Here is a 20,959-nt window from a genome sequence, read left to right on the forward strand (position 1 = left end):
GAAAAGCATCAGCACCAGTTTCCTTAAAAAGAAGCTTACAGAGAACAAAAAAAGCTTCCTTCCTTCATTTGGCCCAGGTTTTATTGAAGAAAGCTGAACATTGTAGCAAATTATCTTTTTGTCAAGGTAAGAGAAGTTAATCAAAATAGGTGGAACTGCTTTTTTGAAGAATTAAGAGCTTTTTAAAAATGACATTTGTGTGAGGAATAAAAAAACAGAATGTTTTTTGTGGGTCAGAGAAAAGTCACTTTGGATGCTGAAAGGCACATTTGAATAACAAGTGGTGAGGATCACTGGTCAGAATATTCCTGTTTTGTAGACACTGGGAAACTTTGTATATGACAATGGCGTATGAAGAATATCAAACCATCCAATCCCAGTCCAAGCTTGGCATTTCAGGTCAGGAAAATAACATTCCTTTACATTGACCACTTGAGGGCCCTGTTTTTGAGCTAACAGTTGTCAGCTCGACAGCCCTTTCACTGACTTACAAGTGATTGTAATTTTATTCAGTAACACCTAGAGTTTTAATAAACTAGTAATGAAACAATATCAATAACACTATGGTCAACAACCACAAATGATTGAGTCAAAGTCAAACTCCATAAACATGGTAAACTCTGAGTAATCTCAAGATCAGTTTGTGCACACTAGTGCTTTACGTTTTTCCACTATCACCATCAGCTCTGTGCATGGGAGATGCTTTGTGCTGCTAAGAGCCTTAAACATCGCATCCATGGCACGGGCAACTCCTTGGGCTTGCCATGCGTATTTCAATGCAAACACGTGGGCCGGGGCTTAACCTACGTATATTTTGGGTCAGACATCAGTGTTGTCAAAGCCAAAACTTCAATTCCAGTAGAAAACTTGCAGGGAATTAGCCTACTCAAAGAGCTTTAAACCTCTGGCAAAATTACAGTAAATGTGGCTCGGCCTAACCTGGCTATACCGAGAGTGGAAAACAGGAAAATCTGGGCATTGATCTGGGTTCTAAGCCGAGGGATCCCACCTCACAGAATCTCTCAGCCATTTTAAACTAATGCAAGGGACCTGTGCTACTTTACAAGCTTATGACAAGTGAATGTGGCCACATTCTAGATGCAATAAGCCCATTTGTGACTACTGCATTACTAGAGAAGACCAACATTTGCTGATACACAGCTCATTTAACTCTACCCAAAGACCCACCGAAGACTCTGTGTTCCAAAGACCTCTGCAGCTAGACAGAGTCCAAGCGCTAAACATACCGTTGGACTAGGAAATATATTCTATAGTGCAGCACATACAGTGGGGCAAAAAAGTATTGTCAGCCACCAATTGTGCAAGTTCTCCCACTTAAAAAGACGAGAGGCCTGTAATTTTCATCATAGGTACACTTCAACTATGACAGACAAAATTAGGAAAAGAAATCCAGAAAATCACATTGTAGGATTTTTAATGAATTTATTTGCAAATTATGGTGGAAAATAAGTATTTGGTCAATAACAAAAGTTTCTCAATACTTTGTTATATACCCTTTGTTGGCAATGACAGAGGTCAAATGTTTTCTGTAAGTCTTCACAAGGTTTTCACACACTGTTGCTGGTATTTTGGCCCATTCCTCCATGCAGATCTCCTCTAGAGCAGTGATGTTTTGGGGCTGTTGCTGGGCAACACGGACTTTCAACTCCCTCCAAAGATTTTCTATGGGGTTGAGATCTGGAGACTGGCTAGGCCACTCCAGGACCTTGAAATGCTTCCACTCCTTCGTTGCCCGGGCGGTGTGTTTGGGATCATTATCATGCTGAAAGACCCAGCCACGTTTCATCTTCAATGTCCTTGCTGATGGAAGGAGGTTTTCACTCAAAATCTCACAATACATGGCCCCATTCATTCTTTCCTTTACACGGATCAGTCGTCCTGGTCCCTTTGCAGAAAAACAGCCCCAAAGCATGATGTTTCAACCCCCATGCTTCACAGTATGTATGGTGTTCTTTGGATGCAACTCAGCATTCTTTGTCCTCCAAACACGACGAGTTGAGTTTTTACCAAAAAGTTCTATTTTGGTTTCATCGGACCATATGACCTTCTCCCAATCTTCTTCTGGATCATCCAAATGCTGTCTAGCAAACTTCAGACGGGCCTGGACATGTACTGGCTTAAGCAGGGGGACACGTCTGGCACTGCAAGATTTGAGTCCCTGGCGGCGTAGTGTGTTACTGATGGTAGGCTTTGTTACTTTGGTCCCAGCTCTCTGCAGGTCATTCACTAGGTCCCCCCGTGTGGTTCTGGGATTTTTGCTCACCGTTCTTGTGATCATTTTGACCCCACGGGGTGAGATCTTGCGTGGAGCCCCAGATCGAGGGAGATTGTCAGTGGTCTTGTATGTCTTCCATTTCCTAATAATTGCTCCCACAGTTGATTTCTTCAAACCAAGCTGCTTACCTATTGCAGAGTCAGTCTTCCCAGCCTGGTGCAGGTCTACAATTTTGTTTCTGGTGTCCTTTGACAGCTCTTTGGTCTTGGCCATAGAGGAGTTTGGAGTGTGACTGTTTGAGGTTGTGGACAGGTGTCTTTTACACTGATAACAAGTTCAAACAGGTGCCATTAATACAGGTAACGAGTGGAGGACAGAGGAGCCTCTTAAAGAAGAAGTTACAGGTCTGTGAGAGCCAGAAGTCTTGCTTGTTTGTAGGTGACCAAATACTTATTTTCCACCATAATTTGCAAATAAATTCATTAAAAATCCTACAATGTGATTTTCTGGATGTTTTTTTCTCATTTTGTCTGTCATAGTTGAAGTGTACCTATGATGACAATTACAGGCCTCTCATCTTTTTAAGTGGGAGAACTTGCACAATTGGTGGCTGACTAAATACTTTTTTGCCCCACTGTATATAACAAATTGATGACCCACTACATCTACAAAACAGGATACACTCCAACCATGACCCCATTTAATGTTATAAATATGTGTCTTATGTTTGACCTCTGATGATATTAACCCTGATGTGACCTATGCATGTGACCTATGCATCCCCCGTCCCCTCAACCCCCTCCCAGCCCCAAGCCCTCTGTCCCTGGGGCCTTCATGTGATGGGGGACAGGCCCTGCTGGGGCTCCAGACTGTCCCTGTCTGCGTCTACAGTGTGCTCCAGCCGGGGTCTGATGACGATGTGGACTGATCTCTCCCTAGGTACCTCCTGCTTGCTGCTGCTAACAGCCCTGGTGCTCTTGGTCTTGCCCTCGCCCATCTGGCCCTCGGCCGAAGCCCCGATCGGACGCAAGCGCTCGGCGGACGCCAGCTTCACAGAGTTCTCTCTCTTGTCTGTGGCGTTGGAGAACGGGCTGTAGAATGCCTTGTCAACTGCGTCAGAGAGGGGGAAGTAAGATGCCTGTTACTTCATGTCAATCATAGAGATGTGGAGAAAATGTAGTCTTTGTGTCAATTTGCCACTCTCAAAGTCAAAAAAATGCCTAGTGCAGATGTTTTTTGTTTTGTTACATGTAAACACATACATATGAGGGCATGGTAGTAGTATGGTAGATGACTGCTCCTCTTACCTATCTTGTTGATGAGGGCTGGGTTGTGGGGAATGTGCTGCTCTATCTTGTTGTTCTCCACGTTGCTCAGGCTCTCGCTGGGCCTTCTCACGGTGCGGGTCTTGGGCCGAAACTTGTTGGAGCGGGCCTCCTGGATCCACTCATGTTGCATGGCCTCGTCGGGCGTCATGCGCTTCTTAGGGTCCCACCTGACAGAGAGAAGAGAGCAGAGAGTCAGTCAGAGGGAGAATCTCAATTGAATACACCTTGCGTGCTCTCTCGGAGGTCCCTCCCCTCTGACCTTCTTCCTCCATTGGGTTTTGTGATGGAGGCGAGGAGAGAGAAGAGAGGAAGTGAGGAGTATTCAAATGAGATTCTCCCAGAGAGAACCAAAGGTAAAACCCCACACTGGGCTTCCTTGTAGATTTCAATCTCAATGAGCCTCCCTTGGATGAGTAAACGGTAAATAAACTTAAGTCAATAATAATGCGAAAGAGGGCTCGCTTCACATGACTCCTTAGTAATATTTGAGATTGGGTAATTCTATGGCTGTGTTATTGACAGGTGTACAGTGTACACAGTACATACATGAGACAGCGTTTGATGAAGTCCAGAAAGACAGGATCGTTGGTCTTCAGGACACTGGCCAGATCCTTGGAGTTGGGCCGTCTCTTTCTCCCCCTGCTGTTGGTGATGTTCCTGGGGTTGCCCTTGGAATCTGCACAATCACAACCAGTGAATAATCAACAAGAAGATCTCTTACTAAGAATTATAAACCGGGTAGTTTGGGTCCTGGATGCTGATTGGCTGAAACAGCATTTCAGCCATGTGTATATCATACTATATACCATGGTTGTGATGTAAACATACTTGTTTACTGTTCTATTTATGTTGGTAACCAGTTTATAATTGCAATAAGGCACGTCGGGGGTTTGTGGTATATGGTCAATATACCACAGCTAAGGGCTATATCCAGGCACTCCCTTTCACGTTGTGCATAAGAACAACCCTCAGCTGTGTTATATGGCCAATATACCACACTCCCTCAGGCTTATTGCTTAAACACCCTCTGACACTAAAATTATACAAATCCCTATGTCAGAAATATACACATTTAACTGTGATCCTATTGGTACATGAGTAGAAGTGAAAGGTCTCAGTTTAACAGAATTTCAATCGAACAGTCAAAGAGAAAACCATGTGACTGTACTAGATCAAAAAAGCTTACCAAAAAAATGCTTTTTCCTGGTTGCTGTCGACAAGAAATCATTTGGAGGCATTCCCAGCACCTGAGAACAAATCAGGTGAACACACACAGTGATTAATACATCAACGTTGCTAGCCAAACCAAAAGGTTGAAAGAGCCATTAACAAAGAGAACATGATATTGTAGGTACTAGGTAGGTACCTCCATGATGCAGGCAATCTGCTCCACCTCACTCTCCCCAGGAAAGAGGGGGAAGCCAGTGTAGAGCTCAGCCAGGATGCAGCCAAAGCTCCACATGTCGATGGCCATGCTGTAGGGATGGCCCAGGAGCACCTCTGGGGAACGGTAGAAGCGGCTCTGGATGTAGGTGTAAACTGTGAAGGAGAGCCAGGAATTAGGTATGCTATAATGTGATACTATAATGAGTTTGTGCCCCCCGTTTGCCTACTTGCTCGAACCCTACATTAGGAAATCTACAAGTTAAGACACTTGCCTCTCTGCTGCTCGTAGCAGCTGGAGCCAAAGTCAATGACCTTGATGTTGCCTTGGCCTTTGTGTGACAGAAGGATGTTTTCCTGGAAAATAAATACCCAAGTATGAGCAGATCCTCTCCATCTCCTGTGGCACCATTATACTGAGCCAACAATGAATGTGTGTGCAAATATGCTTCACTTTTCATGAAGTAATGTGTCAAGATTGTTAGGAGTTAAAGGTCATGGCTAGGGGTCATACCGGTTTCAGGTCACAGTGGATGATCTTCTCTTTGTGCAGCATCTGCAGGCACTTGAGGAGGGAGTAGGCAAAGCGGCGCACCAGGATCTGGCTGAAGCCCTGGAAGTTGTTCTTCTTGATGAGTTCGTACAGGTTCACTCTGCACGATCAAAGATAAGCAAACATCCTTTAGATTTAAATGCCCAAATAATCTTCATACTATATGTTTACCTCCTGTGGATGAAATATAGCAGACGTATTCTCTCCTGAACTAAATAAACAAGTAACAAAAAGGTATTATTGTATTTCTGAATATGATCTTATATTTGACCCTACAGTGTCTGTGTCCGTCAAGCCTACCCCAGGAGCTCGAAGGAGATGCAGAGATGGTTCCGGAAGTAGAAGTGCTCCTTCATGTGAATGATGTTGTGTTTGTTGTCTCTGTCCTTCCTTCTCAACGCATCCAGGATCTTCAACTCCACCATGGCCTGGTGGTGGAACCTGCAGCCAATCATAACAGAGAAGCAGTGTTATAACGTGTCATAGCGTGTCATAACGTGTCATAACGTGTTATTAGTGAAATGTTGGTATTTGACAACCCAGCTGTACTACGATATGCTAGCTAGTGGTGTTAGTCACCTTTTCTTGTTACGAATGACCTTGATGGCGACAAGTTCATTGGTCTTGTGATCCAGGCACTTCAGGACCTGTCCGAAGGATCCTTTCCCGATCACCTCCAGCACCTCAAACCGGAAGCCTATGTGGTCATGCGCGACCTGCAGAGAAAAGGGCATAATTTACTTTAAAGCAATACGGCAAAAAGTTTACTCTATATGGCACTAAAACTGGTTCTGAAATTCACAGAGCTTCTTTACTGCCATCTTTGTGCCCATTTTTATGTTACCTTCAGATAGCCTCCGCTCTCATCGTCATAGCCAGAGTTATGGGGCAGGCTGGGGGAACCCTCCATCTTCTTGGCATCCAGGCCCAGGTACCAGACCTCGGAGTAGTCCATGACCTCCTCCTGCTCATGCTCCGTCAGACGATCTTTGAACGCCTTCAGGACCTCTGTATAGGAGGGAAAGGAAATTCCTGTCAGCAAATCTCAGTTTGCATTTGTTTCTTCCTGATTAAATAAGATCAAGGGACAGAAAACTCTTTCTCCTTTAGAATTGCCAATACTAAATCGCCAACAACAGCACCTTCCACCAACGCTTCCCTACTCTCCAACTCAGACCTAGTCCTACCCTTAGCCCACACACACCTGCAGGAGACATGGGCAGATTGTGTCCCTCAATATTCCTCTCCTGCTCCTGATTGTTCTTCCTGTTGATGGACTCTGGCAGACTCTCCACTGTGGAGCTCTGTGATCTCTCATCCTGTCAATTGTAAAACATACAGGAAATTAACTAGTTGCAGAGGTTGTGCATGGTAACAATTTAACACTTATAATTTCTCAGCAGAATGTTTCATTGCTTCAATATACTAGGCTCTAAGTACATAATACCAAGAGATTAGACTAATAGTAACAAGGACTCACCTGGAAGCTTTCCTGGTGCCTAGTACCTGAAAGCTGCCTATCACAGGTGTTCTGCAGGCCCTTGCTGGTGATGTTGGGCAGGATGCTTTCGGACAGGTGATGGTACTTGACATTGTTTACAACCAAGGGCTTGGTATCCAGCTTGGGCAGGGTGCCTTTGCCCGAGCCACAGTTCTACAGCCAGAACAAGAGAGAGAAGGACCCATATTTAGAGGGTCATCCAGGTTAAATCTACAGAGATAATACAGGTGTTGTTACATAACGAGGTTTGAGGCACTGGGTGTTTCTAATTTTCCTGCCGATTCAGTAATGAGGCAAGTAGCCTGTGGTGCCCAGAAAGGGCATAGAGTTACGTGCCAGGGCGAGAGTAAAGCAGGGTCTAAAGCCTTAGAGGTCTGCTTTTCGACAGAAGCTTCCACTGCAGCCCAACTCGGAGTCTCTCTCTCTCTCCATTTATTTTTCCTTCACTCTCTCTTTGTTTATAGGCTGCTAGTCTTTCTCGGTACTCTATGCAACACATCCTCTCAAAAGCTGCCTAAAAGGCTAGGTTATATCAGGGCACCACCTCTGACTGAAGGATAAAGCTGTGCTGCAGTTACAGTAGTATGTCTCTCGTGGCCTTATTGATTTGAACTGAAACAGTGCTGCCAAATCGAGAGGGGAATTTCTATTAATAGGACGCACTGTTTAATATCCAGGGCTTTACTGCAGTTTCTGCAAGATTAATTATTCATAAAGAGCTATATATAGCAACATGGTACCGAAGACAGTTACCTCTGCACCCGGCCGGCACGTTCACACTGTTATTTAGGCCATTGAATCATTTTGGGATAAGGCAAATTACTTTTAAAACTCAGGATCCAATCAGCAGGGACTAACTGGTGATAACTACCCTGCACCGTGTTTTCAGAGGTGCGGGCTGGGCTGTTCCGTCATACAGTATTCCCTTACAGCTCACACGAGTCATAGTACTCCCCCACACGAACAGATCATGACACATCAATCGTATTCCCCGCACACCCACATACAAGAGCAGAATACTGGAGGATCAGGGAGTAGGTTTACCTGCTGCTGCTGGTAGGCCCGGCTGGACCCAAGGCGTGTGCATTCAGGCTGGAGTTTGTGTTGCTGGGAGTAGGCATCGGGCTTCTCTGTCTGTGGGGATTGGATGAGAAAAGGATATCATATAATATGCGCTAGCTGAAGATGAACACACTCGTGCACACACCTACACATGGGCACAAATTATTCTGCTTGGCCCGATTATTCTGCTTGGCACCGACTGCATATAGAAAATCTATGAAGGCCAACGTCCTAATTAAATTGCAATGTATTTTTAGAACTAGCGATGATTCTCAAATGTGGTTCATATGCAGCTGTAGTCAATACTGCATAAATGCATGGGGGGGTATTCCACTATGGCTAGAGTAGACACAGTAAGCCCATTTTTGAATACTGCAATATAAAAATGTGCAGTGGCACAAATATATTGTGAATCCAGTGCTGACACCAGCTAGGTGTCAGCCGTGACAAACGGATCATATTAACCCAGAAGACCCCAGGAAGCCAATGATCCATTCCTGAGCACACGGAGCTGTAGATCATGGGGATTGAAGTGGGTTAGTCCATCTGAAGGTTAGTGGAACCATGAAACCCTGGGAGTAATTGTGTCAATGCATTAACATCTGATTCTGAAAACAGTTGGAAAGTGTTCAGACCTAATTACTGTCTGTCTGTCCAGTACAGTCTGTACAGTACACTTAAAGTTAGCATGAAAGTACAGAGGTTCCAAATACAGTACTGTGAACTAAAACAAAATGCAAAAAAGACCATGTTGAATTTGTATCCAATGAGCCACATAAAACAAAGCAATACCATTCTTTATACCTCACCTTGATATGAATTTCTGGAAACATTGCGTTATAACCCGGGTGAATTCCAATTATCATCGAGAATCACTCCTAGTTGGTCCACGTGAGCGCACAGCTTGAAAACATTCCCAGGCTAAATGTTATTCCCGAGTAAACGCAGAAACCAATATTCTGCTTCGCATCAAAACGATGTTGGAGCTCGGTGGTAACTGCAGAGTAGTGCTGCTGAATAGTAATGAACGGACTGTAGATGCAGAAAAAAAAGCTTTGTCAGCCGAAGATTATGGAGAGTGTGCAAGCTGTTGTTAGACTGACGCGCATATCGTCGGAGAGCCACCTGTTAGGGTATTCTAGGGTCACAGTTTATTCCACATCGACAAGCGACACCTTGGACTCCCGGTATAGATTGTTTGTCAATTCATTCAACTGTCCAACTTCACACAGACTCCTCAGGTACCGCATACATAACTTTACAAGCATGAGAATCAACATTGCGCGTAAAACCGTTATGTAGCTAGTAGCCTATAGAACCATGTACAGTATTTGCCAAGTCCCCCAGCAAAACAAAATCCATCGACCGTTTGTGACCAAGCTCAAACAACAACAAATCCCCTCTCTATAGCTCGTGTATGACACCATTTTTTCTTAAATCCCCAAATCCTTGGGTTGAGTCTTCGCGGTTTTTATCTCACAGTGTAGGCCTACTACAGAGAATGAGATGCACCTACACTGGATCAATGCTCACGTGTCAGAATCACTGTCCGGGAACTGAAACTCAGAGTAACACTGCTGAATAGCAACCACACATCTGAAGCTAATGATTACTACTTCACTTTAGTCTCCCACGACGGTACCATCAAAATAACCACATTAAACATGGAATATTGAATGATATCACGACAGCTTTACAGTAGTAAAGATCTTTAGGTTGTAAAAATGCAATTGTCAAAAACCAGTACTAAATCATCAAATGTTTAATCATTGGATCAGTTTATAAATCACACACACACACACACACACACACACACACACACACACACACACACACACCTTACTATACTTGTGAGGACTTTTGGGGGACCAACAATTGATTGCCATTCAAAATCCTGTTTTCCCTAACCCTTAACCTAAAACAGCCTTTTCATAAGTGAGGACCGGAATGTCCTCACTTCTCAAAATTGTAGTTGGTTTACCATTCTTGTGAGTACTTCTGGTACAGGTATTGTAAAAAAATACTAAAAAAAAAAAAAAAAAAAAAAAAAACCTCACGCACACCTTATAATTGAAAGTGAATTACACATCAAGGCAAACCATGTGCTAGCTCATCCAGAGTGGAGAATCCTTTGAGATGTGTGGGAGAGGCATCTACACTGTCACATGATTCATCCTACATACCCCAAGCGTGAAGTGGGTGGTACAGTATGTTCTACTGAAGCCTACATCGGCATGGTCAGTCATCTCGGGGTAGACACGACTAGATAAGTGGTTATTTCATAACATGTTTTTCTTTTTATCAGTGCTAACAGAAAATAGCTGTTTTCTTTCAATTGCTACCCAGTGTATTTCTCTCACCTTTGACATACCATCCATATATGTTTTTTTTGCCATTACACAAGCTGCAGTCTCCATGGTGATATTATTTCCAGCTTCAGTCCATGATATTGAAGAAGCCTAGTCACAACCAGTCCTCACTAGTAAGCCTCCAGCCTTAGTCTGTTCATGGCTATAGGCTAAGCCCAGGATTTTTTTAATGAAGACTGACTTCTTAATGCAGTGTACAGTGGGGCAAAAAAGTATTTAGTCAGCCACCAATTGTGCAAGTTCTCCCACTTAAAAAGATGAGAGGCCTGTAATTTTTATCATAGGTACACTTCAACTATGACAGACAAAATGAGAAAACAAAATCAAGAAAATCACATTGTTGGATTTTTAATGAATTTATTTGCAAATTATGGTGGAAAATAAGTATTTGGTCAATAACAAAAGTTTATCTCAATACTTTGTTATATACCCTTTGTTGGCAATGACAGAGGTCAAACGTTTTCTGTAAGTCTTCACAAGGTTTTCACACACTGTTGCTGGCAGATCTCCTCTAGAGCAGTGATGTTTTGGGGCTGTTGCTGGGCAACACGGACTTTCAACTCCCTCGTAAGATTTTCTATGGGGTTGAGATCTGGAGACTGGCTAGGCCACTCCAGGACCTTGAAATTCTTCTTACGAAGCCCCTCCTTCGTTGCCTGGGCGGTGTGTTTGGGATCATTGTCATGCTGAAAGACCCAGCCACGTTTCATCTTCAACGCCCTTGCTGATGGAAGGAGGTTTTCACTCAAAATCTCACGATATATGGCCCCATTCATTCTTTCCTTTACACGGATCAGTCGTCCTGGTCCCTTTGCAGAAAAACAGCCCCAAAACATGATATTTCCACCCCCATGCTTCACAGTAGGTATGGTGTTCTTTGGATGCAACTCAGCATTCTTTGTCCTCCAAACACGACGAGTTGAGTTTTTACTAAAAAGTTATATTTTGGTTTCATCTGACCATATGACATTCTCCCAATCTTCTTCTGGATCATCCAAATGCTCTCTAGCAAACTTCAGACGGGCCTGGACATGTACTGGCTTAAGCAGGGGGACACGTCTGGCACTGCAGGATTTGAGTCCCTGGCGGCGTAGTGTGTTACTGATGGTAGGCTTTGTTACTTTGGTCCCAGCTCTCTGCAGGTCATTCACTAGGTCCCCCCCGTGTGGTTCTGGGATTTTTGCTCACCGTTCTTGTGATCATTTTGACCCCACGGGGTGAGATCTTGCGTAGAGCCCCAGATCGAGGGAGATTGTCAGTGGTCTTGTAAGTCTTCCATTTCCTAATAATTGCTCCCACAGTTGATTTCTTCAAACCAAGCTGCTTACCTATTGCAGATTCAGTCTTCCCAGCCTGGTGCTGGTCTACAATTTTGTTTCTGGTGTCTTTTGACAGCTCTTTGGTCTTGGCCATAGTGGAGTTTGGAGTGTGACTGTTTGAGCTTGTGGACAGGTGTCTTTTATACTGATAACAAGTTCACTAGGTGCCATTAATACAGGTAATGAGTGGAGGACAGAGGAGCCTCTTAAAGAAGAAGTTACAGGTCTGTGAGAGCCAGAAATCTTGCTTGTTTGTAGGTGACCAAATACTTATTTTCCACCATAATTTGCAAATAAATTCATTAAAAATCCTACAATGTGATTTTCTGGATTTTTTTTTCTCATTTTGTTTGTCATAGTTGAAGTGTACCTATGACGAAAATTACAGGCCTCTCTCATCTTTTTAAGTGGGAGAACTTGCACAATTGGTGGCTGACTAAAAACTTTTTTGCCCCACTGTAGCAGTTATAACCAACAGTGCGGTTGAGGTAATTGGGCAAAGGTTCATTGTCCACAGTGCATAAAATACCATTGATTATTTGACAATATTTTTTGGCTTATAAGACTAACTGGAAACAATTGTGCAAAGGTAAAGGATAGCCCTTTTTATTTTCTAGTGGAAACAAAAGGTGTGTTTCTCCTGCAGCATGATGGAGTGCACCAGTAGACCTGTGTTGTTGTAGGTGGGTGTTTATTCTCTAACTTTCGTAGTAGGAGGCATCCAAGGCTAGAGAGTAAGGAGGGACCACCCACTGGTCTAATCCAGGTCAGGCTAAATCCCATTAGTAGCCTGCCATGGACTGACTGCCACAGAGACACAGAGAGGAAAACCACTCTGGAAGGAGCAGAGCTAAGAGCAGAAGCACTGTGGTGGACATCAATAGCTACACAACCCTGAGAGCACACAATGCAGTGTTAACTATAGCAATAGAACTAAAACACAGTGGCCAAGCCTACATCTCTATTGTTAAAACCTCCACACACACACAAAACAAATGCACTTCATGCAGTTTGAATTTCTATGATCAAGTCCAAGGTAAATCCGACAGTAACCAATAGCATTCAATAACAACCATCTCTTCACTGCTGATCCAGAGAATGTCATAACAGGCATTAGTAAATCAGCCCTGTTTGGAGTCTTACCATGTCACCATCCTCCTGTCCCAGAAAAGGCCGGGGACAGACAGGCTTGGCCTGTGTAGCTGGCCTTTCCCAAGGACCCATATTAGAACACAGATTGTATCCACTTCAATCTGCGTACAGAGACAGCTAGACACAATATTATCTTGAATAGACTAATCAGGCACTGCTGGCTTTACCCTAAACAATGCTGTCGGTCTGTCTGTCAGGGGTCAAAACCAGTCTAACCTTGCTGGTCAGAGTGAACTCTATCCTTTTGACTGAGCAGTGGTGGTGACACAACTGTCCCAGACAGACAACTCCGGCAGGCAGTTGCTGAGGAATGTGAAGTGAATGATAGAGTGGGCTACCTTCAAAGTTCATTCCACTGGGAATTTGTGGGTTATTTGACTTAGCTACAAGGGGTCAGAGAACACACATACTTCCTTTTCTTTGTGCTGTAACATAGAGATTTATCTCCACAACATAACATGAGGGGGGTACTTTAATGAATAAAATGTAGCCTTCATGATTAGAAGATCATGCTTCATTTCCAATTTCCAACTAAATAGTTTGATGAAAATGCCTCCAACAAGACCAGGAAAACACCAGACACTCACCACAGACAAATCAACAGAAATTTCCATTGCCATGCATTAAAAGACTGCTCAGTGGACTGTTTATATAGCATGCATAACATGTTGTAGAGCACCCACACCTTTGGCTTATCACTCCCCCCTAAACCCTGAACACAGTGTAAGCGACTTGTCTGCATTGTCTACTACTCTGAGCCATCTGCCGGCACATCCGCCATGTGGTGGGGTGGGGTGAGCTGCACTGTCTGTTCCCCCGTTCGCTGTCCATGGTGCTGGAGATGAGACAGGCAGTCTGGCTCCATGTCAGCCAGGTAAGCAAAGACAGGTTTCGGTCACCTCCTACACTCCCTTCCGAGGGCAATGGACTAGTGCTCTAACAAGCCATTTTTGACTGCCACCGTTAACAACCACATATGGGAACAATGTACAGCCATGAGCAATTTACATGAAACAAAATATATGTGATGTTTCTTTTGAGTCCAATAGGGACCAATGAAAGAAAGCTTTTATCAAGTTAGATTCATAATACAATGTCAAAATGACATTTCTCTGCCTTTTTTGTATTTCTTCTAGGCATTGCATTGCTGATGTAGCCGCAATGCTCGTGTCTTTTTCTTCGCTTTCATCATCAGCCCTGGTTGAGTTCTGACAGTACATGTTCCAGAGTTTGAGGTAGATCGTGCCGCAGCCAGCAGCCCTAAATAGACATTTGATCAGAGGAGCAGTCTGTATAACAACATCTCTAGTAGCACAGAGATGTTTCCTGAGTGCATGGCATGTAGAGGGAATTCATCATCGCTCACTATCTCATATTCCTGCCTTTGGTTTCAGGCTTCCTCTTATTGGTATTCTACAGGCAATGAATTAGCACCACTGGATCAGGGAGTCTCCCACTCTCCTTTTCTTGTTAATTTTATGTGGTGGATTTTTTTCCATTCCACATTTTATATCTTGTCCTCCAGTGGTCCAGCTATTTGTTTAATCTCAAATCCCAGGTGGCCTACTGCAGATCCCATTCAGAGGACATGGACTATTGTTTAATTTATTTGGGACTGCAGCATTGTACATAGAATTCAGCCTGTGCAGAGACAGAGACTGTGCTAGTCAGATATCAATCAATGTGCTTTTTTAATTGCCAGAGGATTGAGATGTAACTGGGGGTAGGGCTTCAGATTGATGGTAAATTTACCTTCTTCCTGTGGTAGGCCTGGTTGGATCCAAGGCTGGAGTTTTGTTAGGCAACTCTGACTGTTGGATCTCAGGTGGCCCAGATATGATCTAAGAGTGTCTGCTAAATGTCTATATTGTAAATGTCAAGAGAAATACAGTACCTTTTTCAACAACGGGAGATGTTGGTTCCTGTTTTCGATAAGTCTCTTCAACTTCTTTTTCATTTCTTTCCTATTGAAAACAGAAAGGTCAACAACTTGAGAGGTTTATGGAGTCTTTGAAGATTTTTGACATACATGTTTTTTTGTGTTTAAATAGTGGAATTATCTTTTTTGAGCGATAGTTTTTTAATCCTATTTGTCTATTATCCCTTTAGATGTTTGCATAGTATATGAGTAAATAACACAGCAATAGAATGAAAAGAAAATGGAAATGCGCTAGAAAATATGGCAAATTCACGATAAAAAAAGGATTGATAACCAAAATCAGAAATGTGAGTCATACAACTAATTCACACTTACTTTCGCTCATTGGATGGATTTTCTTCGCTCATGTCCGGTGGTTTACTGCTGCAAGGTAACGGAGTAAACTAAATATTGAACTGTCAAACGCAATGGTCAAACTGACTATGCATACATACGCGTCATGTCATTGTGATTTCATTATGTCGTAATGGAGATACATTCGGACTGACGACGGCGCGCTGTTGACTGATAAGCGCTAAAAGTGAAATCAACACGTAAAACAACGCATTATGTAACGCAAAAGAATAATGATAATCTATGGTGATTCACTTTCCAGTTCTGGTTTTGGGAGCAATGAGAATTATCATTCACTCAAAAAGTAGCTGTCCACAATGTTCCACAACACACGGAGATGCTGAACAAACTCATTAGACCTATACAGGCTATACTGGAAACATGCTCACTACATAAAAGGTTATAGTTTATATTGAATCTTTAATGCTTTATATTTACACACTGTACAAAGCTTTCGCTAAACAAACAAAATCCACAAAACTTTAAACACAAATAGAACACGTACATAGCCTATTCTACTGGATTTTCGTAAAATCAAGGTAAAACCTTATATAAAAAGGGGCGTTCTGTAGTTGCTACATCCATTATTTTACTTTTAAAATTAATGATATTAGCCCATTGAGTCTTGAAGAATATAACTTATAAATGGCTCATGAGGTTGGTTCAATGGTCATACCCCATCAGACCCCAAAATATAAACTGTTTTAATCCCAATGTTTGTTAATACATTAAATGCAAACAAACACTACTCACTGGGCACAGCCTTCAGTTCAACTTCTCATTTTGATTTACATTTAGTTTAGTTGTCGACTAACGTGAATTTAACATGAAATTAACAAAAAATGTCATGTCGTTTTAGGTTCAAAGTTGGGTGAAAAAAATTATGAAATACCCTTACCTTGACTTTTTGAAAATCCAATTATCCATGTTGATTCAACTTCATCACATAGATTTTTTGTGGGTTGAAATGGCTGAAAATAAAGTTGATCCAACCAGTTTTTGCACTTTGGGTATATAGCCTCAAAACATGGTTAAAACTAGTTTTGATATCATGAATGGTCAGTCCTTGCATCCACAGCTCTATCTATGAATTTCAGAGTGGTTACATTTCTCCAGCCTCATCCCTCAGCTTTTTACCCACTTTAACAATGTTCATTTTGCATTTTAAGATTATTGTATCCAGCAGTGTGCCATTGCACCATTTCTTTACACGTTTGAGTGAAAACTAAACAGACAGAAGACAAAAACCTCTCTGAAATAATAAAAGACACAAAAGGTTTGAAATCTGAAGGCTTTGCTGTAGGCCTAATAACAGAAAAAGTTGGGAACTAACCTTTGTTAAGTCAAATGGTCCAAAAGATGAGCTGTTATAAAAGGAGAGCATGTATGACACCAGACTAAAAATAATTAACAGTACAATTTGAATGCCTCTTATTTAAAATAGACAGATCTAGAGGATTACAAAAGGAATCCTGAAAGTCAACTGTCAATTACGCAGAGAGGCACAGAGCTCCTCTCTGATAGATAGGTGGGGTCAGTGACTAGCAACACTGGGGTGTAGGGATTTGACCCGCACCATGCGAGACAGTCCAAGTCTTAGACCCTGCCCTGGAGACTTCACTGGGGCACTCTGTGATGAGCCGGGACTTCGTCCAACGTGACCTGATGACAAGTTGTATAAGAAAAATAATGGGTGAACTGGGTCTTAAAATGCCTGAATACAAGGCACAACCTTGTTTCCAAACATGCAGTCCTACACCTGTTTATGAGATTACGATGACCTCCTTGACCTTTCAGTCAGTCTTACCTGGAGGATTCCACTTGGGTATTCTGCCCCCTGCTGGACTGCCAGAGACTGCAGGTCTGGAGACAGGAGAAGCGGCAGGGGACCTCTTGGGCACAGAAGCAGGCTTGGGAGTTGGACTTCTACCTAAGGTGGGAGTTTTTAGACTGGGAGACCCTGTGAGGCACAGAAGGACAATTTGATTGAAACTCGGCAGGCTGGGAGCATAAAGAGATTGAGTTATTAGAATGGCAGTTCACAGTTCATTAAGCTATTAAGTACCTGTCAAATGTGGTTTGGTTTTTGATGGTTTTGATGGCTGCTTTTCTTCCTTTGAGGCCACCTGAGGTTTAGCTTTTGGTTGCTCCTTCTTGGCTGTCTTCACTTTTGTGTTTTTTTTATTTTTCTCTGGTTTCTTTACTGTGAACTCATCATCATCATCACCATTTTCAGCTGGATCAGTGAAATCAGCATCACTCTCTGAATCTGAATAGAAAGGAATATTCAGTATACAGTACACAACAAATGTGTGTCATGAAATACACCTGGAATGTAGAAAAACAAAGAGCATACGCCATTTTGTTGATATGACAACCTGTTGTCCCTTTGGGATTGTAGTCCTCATCGCCATCCTTCAGCATGCTTCTTTGCTGCTCTGTAGCCTTGGAGGCTGCCTTCCTCTGTCTGGAGGGGGCGCAAGGGGATCCCCGATCATTCGTGATCTGGTCAAGGCCTAAGGGAGCAGATTATCTAATCACAAAGGGATCACTAGTGTCTGTGAGATGCAAAAGCATGGGATCCAATAATATTACATAGATTTGACAGTGGTGGGCATGTGTAGCATCACCACCCATGCATTTTAGATATCAAAAATAAATACCCAAATGGTTGATGTCCACACTGCAGTTGGAAAGGCGTAATGATGGATCCAGATTTTCACCATCTCTTTGTGGTTGATTCTTGACACATCTTTCTAAAATTAAATAGAATAAACTAAATTGCAAATAATTGTTGACAGTGAGTGAGACATGCAAGTCATCTCTTCTCCACTGTATGTAATGTGCGCATTGTGATAAATCTACCAATGAGCCAAACCACTCCAAATTGCTGTTTTGCTGTTGAACAGCAATGTTTCAAACACCAATTGTAAAGAATAAACAGTCCAATGCAAACCTGGATTATAAGAACATTGTTCCTCATTTATCTTGGTGGTTTTAAGCAACGACAAAGTAAGAGCTGCTTCCAAATCTCTGTCATACAGCTTCTCATCCAATGGTTTCCTGAAAAACACAGGTACAATTCTGATACATTAAAAAGCCTTCTCAAAGAGACGTGACAAAAGTGTGACAGAGTTGACATGTAACACGTGATATGTGTAGGTGAATTCTGGTCATCCTGAGCTGCACTGCTGAAGTTTCACAGACAATATTGATCAACATAGAGCAGATTGATCACAAGGTTACATTCAGAGTGACTGTCACTCTGTCTCACCATGACACATCAAAACACCATTACTGCCACTGGCCTCAGAGACCTTGCCAATGATTCACCACACATTGTGTCTTTTTGTGATTTGATGCATGGCAGATCACAAGCAACGCATCTGGCTAAAAGACTCATTTGAGTTTGAGCACTGATTTATGGAGTTCTCTGGGCCAGTGGTCAGCCTGATGTCATTACATACACCATCTAGACGCAGTGTCCCTAATACTGCCTGCAACTGGGTATTTGTTATTGTTTATCTGTCACTATGCAGAATAAGGTGACGGGGCACTGACAGAGGGCAACAAGGACATTCAGTGTGTTTGTGTTCTGCATGCATGCTTTTGTTTACATAGCCACGGTCACACACTACAAAACTGTTAAGAATGTTTCATAACTTTTGTCTCCACAACATATTTATTGAGGAACAAAGAAACAACAAGAAATTATATTGAATATATGGTGTTGTTTAGTAAACCCTTTAAGGGTTGTTTCTGCTTGAACGTCCTACCTATCCTTGTGGCCTATGGACTGTGAGCCAGTCTCTTGACTGGAGGTCTTGCTTGAAGAAATCTTGCTTTTCTCCTGTGCTGGTTCTTTCACACTCTCCTTGGCTTTTTTGCTGGGTGGTGCTTTCACAGAGGCAAAATCATCATCTGTTGCACATGATCAGAAACAGTGGAACACATTATTACATACAAACCATAAAAGGAGAAGGGAATTGCAACACCAACTGGCTATTTACACCATAAATTAATGGAATACATTGGATTTGACATACCATCACCCAAGTCCTGGAAATCTGAATAATTTACAAGCTTGGTCTTCCTGTCAAAAAAATGAATAATAAATCAATAAAAACCACTTGCGCGCGCGCACACACACTTTATAAGTGACAAGATTTGGCAAGATCAAGTAGTCTCTCTAGACAGACGGGTTGCCACCCACAATGTACCAATGTAGGTTTGGGATTTCCGAGACTAAAGATCAAGCAAAGCAATACACATCTCTAGTCTGTGCTGTCAGCTCGTACTACTGGCTAACGCTACTGTAATAGCTAGCGAGGCTTAGCTAATAAAGAAGGTAAGCTTTGGTTACAAACCTCGATGGTCGCTCCATATCAGTTTTCTTTTCTTTAGCGATGGTCAAAATTATATTATTGCTCAAATGTTTTACTGATCGTATCGTAAAAGTAGCCATAAAACATACTATGCAGATTTTCAACAGTGGTCACTGGTCCACGAAAACAAACTTTCAATCATCCCGCCCGAAAATGTGATTACAAATCTGACGATTCAGATTCGTTGATTCGTCATTTGTTCTTCCCTTGTGTGAGACAGAGAAATTTTCAAAATCGTTGCGTCCTCTCTCTTCGTCTCCTTCTCAAACCCGAATGGAGAAGAATGTCAGAGGGGCGGGACCTCTGGCTTTCTCATCCAATGTGTTATGAGAAGGAGACGAGGACAGAGGACGCAACGAGAAACAATGGAGATCTTCCCAAATAGATTTAGAACCAACCCTCCTTGTTCCATCTGTGTGAGCTGGTGAGAAGAGGCGAATCTGCTGAGAATAACTTTCACGAATCGATAACCACATCATTAAAGATGAATCAACAATCATTAATCAATGAACAATTCGAGACGTCTTGTGTGGTTACAAATATTTTTGGTGCTTTGTAAAAAAATGTCATTGTAAATTATGTCATTGAACTTGTAGCTGTAGCAAGTGTTATGTGTGGCCTCTGTTTCAGGGCTAAAAATCGCCAAAATTAGATTAGCTAAATTAGTTTTTTGTTGTGTAAATTAACGATATCAATTTAATTAGAGCTGTACAGGTTTAGCTACATAAATATAAATTTTATAATAGCAATGGTTTAAGTACTTAAGTAAAAATACTTTAAAGTACTACTTAAGTCATTTTTGGGGGTATCTGTACTTTACTTTTACTGATAAATCCACTATAATTGAGAATTTCAATAAGCATTTTTCTACGGCTGGCCATGCTTTCCACCTGGCTACTCCTACCCCGGTCAACAGCACTGCACCCCCCACAGCAACTCGCCCAAGCCTTCCCCATTTCTCCTTCTCCCAAATCCAGTCAGCTGATGTTCTGAAAGAGCTGCAAATTTTGGACCCCTACAAATCAGCCGGGCTAGACAATCTGGAACCTTTCTTTCTAAAAATGATCTCCCGAAATTGTTGCCACCCCTATTACTAGCCTGTTCAACCTCTCTTTCGTGTCGTCTGAGATTCCCAAAGATTGGAAAGCAGCTGCGGTCATCCCCCTCTTCAAAGGGGGGGACACTCTTGACCCAAACTGCTACAGACCTATATCTATCCTACCCTGCCTTTCTAAGGTCTTCGAAAGCCAAGTCAACAAACAGATTACCGACCATTTTGAATCTCACCATACCTTCTCTGCTATGCAATCTGGTTTCAGAGCTGGTCATGGGAGCACCTCAGCCACGCTCAAGGTCCTAAACGATATCTTAACCGCCATCGATAAGAAACATTACTGTG

General features: G+C 42.5%; 2 protein-coding genes across 3 annotated transcripts; both read right to left on the minus strand.

Moving 5' to 3' along the window:
- Positions 1-2,810: 2,810 nt before the first annotated feature.
- LOC112214925 (dual specificity tyrosine-phosphorylation-regulated kinase 4) lies at positions 2,811-15,456 on the minus strand. 2 transcript variants are annotated; one of them, XM_024373956.2, is made up of 15 exons: positions 15,158-15,456; positions 14,798-14,867; positions 8,046-8,135; positions 6,981-7,154; positions 6,705-6,819; positions 6,345-6,508; positions 6,080-6,216; positions 5,801-5,941; positions 5,462-5,600; positions 5,223-5,304; positions 4,931-5,103; positions 4,751-4,811; positions 4,111-4,240; positions 3,544-3,731; positions 2,811-3,346 (listed from the first exon to the last, which is right to left on the minus strand). In XM_024373956.2, exons 1-15 carry the CDS (start codon positions 15,187-15,189, stop codon positions 3,069-3,071), a joined length of 1,974 nt encoding a protein of 657 aa, XP_024229724.2. In that variant the 5' UTR covers positions 15,190-15,456; the 3' UTR covers positions 2,811-3,068. The 2 variants fall into 2 exon arrangements, with proteins under 2 accessions (XP_024229724.2, XP_024229725.1); XM_024373957.2 differs by lacking the exons at positions 14,798-14,867; positions 15,158-15,456 and adding an exon at positions 8,873-9,685.
- A 119-nt stretch (positions 15,457-15,575) lies between these two features.
- On the minus strand, positions 15,576-19,816 carry LOC112214219 (RAD51-associated protein 1). Its single transcript, XM_024372813.2, has 9 exons — positions 19,543-19,816; positions 19,222-19,268; positions 18,952-19,096; positions 18,132-18,238; positions 17,839-17,931; positions 17,554-17,691; positions 17,241-17,444; positions 16,983-17,135; positions 15,576-16,837 (listed from the first exon to the last, which is right to left on the minus strand). The coding sequence occupies exons 1-9, from the start codon at positions 19,638-19,640 to the stop codon at positions 16,710-16,712; spliced, it is 1,113 nt and encodes a 370-aa protein (XP_024228581.1). The 5' UTR covers positions 19,641-19,816; the 3' UTR covers positions 15,576-16,709.
- Positions 19,817-20,959: the final 1,143 nt, after the last annotated feature.

Source organism: Oncorhynchus tshawytscha, linkage group LG15 (genome assembly GCF_018296145.1).
Source record: "Oncorhynchus tshawytscha isolate Ot180627B linkage group LG15, Otsh_v2.0, whole genome shotgun sequence".
Taxonomy (NCBI): Eukaryota; Metazoa; Chordata; class Actinopteri; order Salmoniformes; family Salmonidae; genus Oncorhynchus; species Oncorhynchus tshawytscha.

What these genes read in the sequence shown, in the direction of transcription:
- LOC112214219 (XM_024372813.2), bottom strand. Translation starts at nt 19,640, where the DNA reads ATGGCTACTTTTACGATACGATCAGTAAAACATTTGAGCAATAATATA. An exon ending in GATATGGAGCGACCATCGAG is followed by an intron (nt 19,269 to 19,542) that starts GTTTGTAACCAA and finishes TTTTTTTGACAG; the next exon opens with GAAGACCAAGCTTGTAAATT. An exon ending in TTTCCAGGACTTGGGTGATG is followed by an intron (nt 19,097 to 19,221) that starts GTATGTCAAATC and finishes CATGTGCAACAG; the next exon opens with ATGATGATTTTGCCTCTGTG.
- LOC112214925 (XM_024373956.2), bottom strand. Translation starts at nt 15,189, where the DNA reads ATGAGCGAAGAAAATCCATCCAATGAGCGAAA. An exon ending in ATCTCCCGTTGTTGAAAAAG is followed by an intron (nt 8,136 to 14,797) that starts GTACTGTATTTC and finishes CAATCCCCACAG; the next exon opens with ACAGAGAAGCCCGATGCCTA. An exon ending in GGCACCAGGAAAGCTTCCAG is followed by an intron (nt 6,820 to 6,980) that starts GTGAGTCCTTGT and finishes TACAATTGACAG; the next exon opens with GATGAGAGATCACAGAGCTC.